Source organism: Cyprinodon variegatus, unplaced genomic scaffold (genome assembly GCF_000732505.1).
Source record: "Cyprinodon variegatus isolate N-32 unplaced genomic scaffold, C_variegatus-1.0 Scaffold355, whole genome shotgun sequence".
Taxonomy (NCBI): Eukaryota; Metazoa; Chordata; class Actinopteri; order Cyprinodontiformes; family Cyprinodontidae; genus Cyprinodon; species Cyprinodon variegatus.
Genome location: NW_015150808.1, coordinates 721,037 through 725,935, shown reverse-complemented (window position 1 = coordinate 725,935; position 4,899 = coordinate 721,037). Strand labels below are relative to the sequence as shown.

Here is a 4,899-nt window from a genome sequence, read left to right as displayed (position 1 = left end):
CATAGCTGTACATTGGTTATTTATTCTCCAGGTGCACCGTTTTCTTATAGTTTTCAAACACTACAGTAGAGTATTTTATTGTTTATCTTTTAACTCTTCACTAGTACGTTATTCTTATAAATTTTTCTAAGGTCCACATTTGTGTGAACATTTTTTTTTTCTATAATCATTTTGCTGCTGCAAACAGCAGAATTTCCCCATTGTGGACAATAAAGAGATTTTCTATTCTATTCTATTCTATTCTATTCTATTCTATTCTATTCTATTCTATTCTATTCTATTCTATTCTAGTGAAAGACCTCCTTTTGGGAATTTGGATCACAATCTCGTTTTTCTATGCTCAGAGTACAAGACACATTATAAGAGACATTTACATAAAAAAAAATGTAATAACATGGTCACAGGAAATGGAAGAGGCCCTGCAAAGTGGTTTTCTTGGATTTAGCTTCTGTTGCCTTTTTTGCTTCTTCATTAAATGAGCAAAAACTCACCTCTGCCTCCTTCTACTCCACAACCACGTCCACATTCTTTGACAAATATTGAGTTTTGTTTTTATTTTTATTTTTATTTTGACATTGTAGCTTCTTTGACAACTTGAAATAATAAATTCAGGAAAATATTTAAAAAAGCAAGAAATCCAAAGGTGAGCAAAATCTTTTTACATATTTTTGTTCTGGTAGGTTTGGTAAAGAGTCTAATACAGAGGTTAAATAAGATGAAAACACCTTTTCTACAGAGAGAAATGCAGAACAAGCAGGTGATGAAGAACATGCAGAAAACAGTAAGGTGTAAGGGAGGAACACAGAGCTTTAGTTGAAGAATCCAGTATAAAAAAACAACTACTAATGATGAACAAGGGGAGAATGACCCTGAAGAAGGTCAGTAAATTAGAAGATAAGACAGAGGAAGCACACAGAGACAGTGGAAGACAGACTATGACTAATATAATTGAAGAGAAATAATTCTAAATGTTAAAAACAGAAAAAGAACCTAAAAGAAAGAAAATATTATGACAGGAGCTTTAGAAAATCATACAACGCAATTAAAGTCCAAACCTGAAACACAAAGATCATGACAACTGTTGTCGTAAGAGTATTTGCTGACAACAGGATGTGTTTATATCTTAAAGCTGTTCTCTAGTTTGCACCGATAGTGAATGATAAGAGAAGGGGGCTTATTGATGCAACATAACGTGTCTGTTCATTTCTTAATCTTGAGATTATAAGATACTGTAGACCACTTCCATTTCTACTGATACTGTTAGATCAAGATGTGGTAAGGGCTGTATGCAATTTTCCTAGAATCACATTAGGTTAAAAAGCACCTTTTCCCATGGAGGTGGTTTGACAGGACCCAAATGCAGACAAAAAAGCTTAAGGTCACTTGAATGTTTAATTAACGAAAAGGTCAACAAAAGCAAAAATCCAAAAACAGAAATCCACAGAAATCCAAAAATGCTGAAAACCAGGAATACTCACAACAAGAAGGGGACAAGGTAATGACAACAAACCAGCAAAGAGTGACTGAACAGGAGGAGAATTAATGGGAGAGAGAAACAAAGACCAGGCTGATTAGCAGACTGGGAGCAGGTGTGAACAGAGGCAAGAAGGGAGCTATGGAAAAGGAGACTGACACAAGAGGGCAAACAAGAGATATCTGAGAACTAAAATATACAAAAAAATAACTAGACCACAAGAATGAAAAATAAGACCAATGAAACTCAGAGATAAAACTTGAACAAAACCAAAACCATGACAGAATGTCCAAATGAATGGATGTAGTTCTATAATCCTGCAATGAAACATTCAGTCCGAAATAACTAAAAGTGTTAAATCAACGCTTTGAAAAAGTTATTCTTACAAATATTATTCGGGAATCCAAGAATGATCTATGTACTGTTATTCTAGTGAAAACTTATATAGTTTGGTGAAACATGTATACTTGAGATTACGTACCTCATGTTTTGCACTATACAGCTTGTTTGTAATCATAACATAAGATCAGGAGTATCGGCTTCCATGATGCAGCCCTGGGTTTCCTGTTTTCCTTCTGGGTCCTATAAAAGCAGCTCTCTGACTAAAGATACTGTATACACTGAGTGGTTGCATTTTTATTTAGTTCTCTGCTGCCTCTTCATCATGACTCTTAGAAGCATCATGGTTTTCATCATCCCATTTTTCATCATAGTTGGGGTACTGAGCCCAGCTGACTCTGCTGGTAAGTTTATAACATCAGATTTAACTGTACAATTCTGACTGAAATACAGACCACATGCTTTGTGTGTGACCTTTTGATCTGTAGGTATTCGCTTCAGTAAACACTGCTGTAAAAGATATGATGATATAGTGGTCAATATCCGTCACATACGAGGCTACAAGGGGCAAAGTAAACAGGGAGACTGCATCAATGCCATCATGTAAGAGTCTACTCCATAAACACTGTGTGCCTGTATTCATTTTCTGGTAAATATAGCTTTAGATTAAATATGGCATGACATGACTACCATCAATGAAAATCATGGTTTAATTCTAAAAAGTGGCTAAATAAAAAATGTAATAAATAAATAGATAAACAAATAGTTTTTGGAAATTCTGCTTCCAGTCTGTTCCCTTAAATTACTTTTTTATAATTAGTTACTGTCACTAATTTATTATTTATAACCTTGTTTATAAAATAGTTTTTGTTAAGTTAATGGATTATGCATGTATAATAAAATCAGCAGTGTCTCATGTTTGTCTTGAAATGTGTCTATCATAGTTTCCACACCACCAGTAACCACGAAGTCTGTGCAAATCCAGAGGATGAGTGGGTGAAGGACAATCTTAAAAGTCTGGGGTAAAATAATTTTTTTTTGTTTGTAGCATCCTGTATCAGTTTAGCTCCAGAGTACCTAAATGCGCTTGCATAATTGGTTTAATCTTAGGAAAACTGTTGCATATATAAATGATAAATATTTATTTTTGTTTTGTTTTTTGTTTTTCTTTTTAGCTCAAAACAGAAAGCCAAGCGGAACAGCAGGTAAAAAACTGAGAAAACCTAAAAAAATTTCCACACATGGAGGAAGAAGATCTTTCAAAATGACAAAGTAAAAATTTGCTGCAATGGAATTAAGATGTTTTAATCTTCTGTAATCAAATCTTTGAGAATAATCTCTGATTTAAAGGCATTGGGGAAAGTTTGCTATATTGAACTAAAACATCAAAAATAATTATTTCAGCTACTCATTTCACCCAGTGAAATGAATTATACAAATTAATTAAACACAGACCAATGTTTAAACTCACTGACTACTTTTCATTATTATCTATTTCTGTTCAAGATATGTTTAAAAATAAAATAAGATTATTGCTTAAAAACATGTTGGTCTTCTCAAAACTGAGTTAAAAATGTTTGACAAAAAGGTTCTTATGGCAAAAGATTATTTTCAAAGTGTATTGTTCATTTTGAGGATGAGCCTAATCCTACTGTAACTGTTTTATTTTACTTTATTAAATATGGCTGTACTTGCTTTGTACTTTTATAAGCTTTGTTATGTTGACCTATTGTCCCATTTTAGTTTTTAATACCTTGGGACATATAACCTCGTGCATGTCTTTTAAACATTTTTTAATGTATTTTTAATGCTTGCAATATATTATTGAATAACTTGCTAAATATATGAATCATATATCAAGCACATTAAATATGTTTTTAAGGGGTTTGATGCTGTTGGGTGCTTTTATTTAAAGACATTTTCAAAGTTGTTTTGTTTCATTCTCCATTGCATTAAACTGTGACAATTTACTTTGGTAAGTTTTACTGATTCATGTGATTTTGTACTACTCCATTAGTCTTCAATTAGTCATTCAATTAATCTTCTCAATGTTTTGGCATTAATGTTTAAAACAAGTTATCTTTGAAATTTCAAATATTATAGTCAATCTCATTGAATTGTTTCAGTTGAGAATGGCAAACTGTGGTATTCATGGCCCTGCTTTGAAAATCTGGAATTCAAGTAACAAAACATTGTATTTTTCCTGGAGTTGATACCTTTATAAAGTAAGAAAAAGCATTTAGACATAACTTTAAAATGTATCATTAATTTACTTAACCTTGCTGGAAGTGAATTTTTTTTCATTTTCTCATTTATAAGGTTCTTCTTTCTTCTGATCATCCAGAAGGCTTTTTAAATTTTTTTTTTGCCTTTGCTTTCAGCTTCTCCTGCTCCTACACTAGGCAGAGAACGATCAGAGCAGAATGAGGGATATAAATGTTTCCATTGATGTTTGTATCTCACCGCTCATAGTGATTTGGTGTATGGCAATAAAGATGTGCAAGCATTTATTCTTAATTTTATATCAGTAATGTCATTGTAAATGTAAGAAAGAGAAAACACCATATCTGTTTACATTTTTAATACCCAGTTCACATGTTTAAAGTGAGAAAAGAGTTAGAGAACAAGAGGAAGAAATCTTTAATATGACCAAAGCAATAACACTTTCAACTATATAGGACATGTTAATTAGATACATAACTGGGCTACGGTTCAATTTTGGGGAAAAGCTGAGAAAGCTCCACTACTATTCTCTCTTCATCTTTCCTTTAAGGTTTTTTCTTTTTTTTTTTTTTTTTTTTTTTTACTACATGTAAGAAATATAATACTTAAAGGTATAGTGGAGGATTTTTGGGAGTTTTTGAAAAGACCCTCCCTCTCCACTTAAAAAAAAGGCACATGTACCATCCTGTACCCACTCCTGAGAGGGAACGCTTATTAAATGCATCCCAGAGCGTGCACAAGCTAATTTCTCCTCTTCTATGCTCTGTTTAATAGTTGCTGTTTGCATCACTCATACAAGCTTTTACAAAGGAAGATTTGCAATTTTTCCACTATGTCAGACTCACCACCGAGCACGTGGGACC

At 32.8% G+C, this 4,899-nt stretch overlaps 1 protein-coding gene across 1 annotated transcript; it reads left to right on the top strand.

Annotated features, from left to right (window-relative positions):
• The first annotated feature begins 2,098 nt into the window (after positions 1 to 2,098).
• LOC107091868 (C-C motif chemokine 20-like) lies at positions 2,099 to 3,620 on the top strand. Its single transcript, XM_015386045.1, has 4 exons — positions 2,099 to 2,217; positions 2,302 to 2,416; positions 2,758 to 2,835; positions 2,989 to 3,620. Exons 1-4 carry the CDS (start codon positions 2,139 to 2,141, stop codon positions 3,020 to 3,022), a joined length of 306 nt encoding a protein of 101 aa, XP_015241531.1. The 5' UTR covers positions 2,099 to 2,138; the 3' UTR covers positions 3,023 to 3,620.
• The last annotated feature ends 1,279 nt before the right edge of the window (positions 3,621 to 4,899 follow it).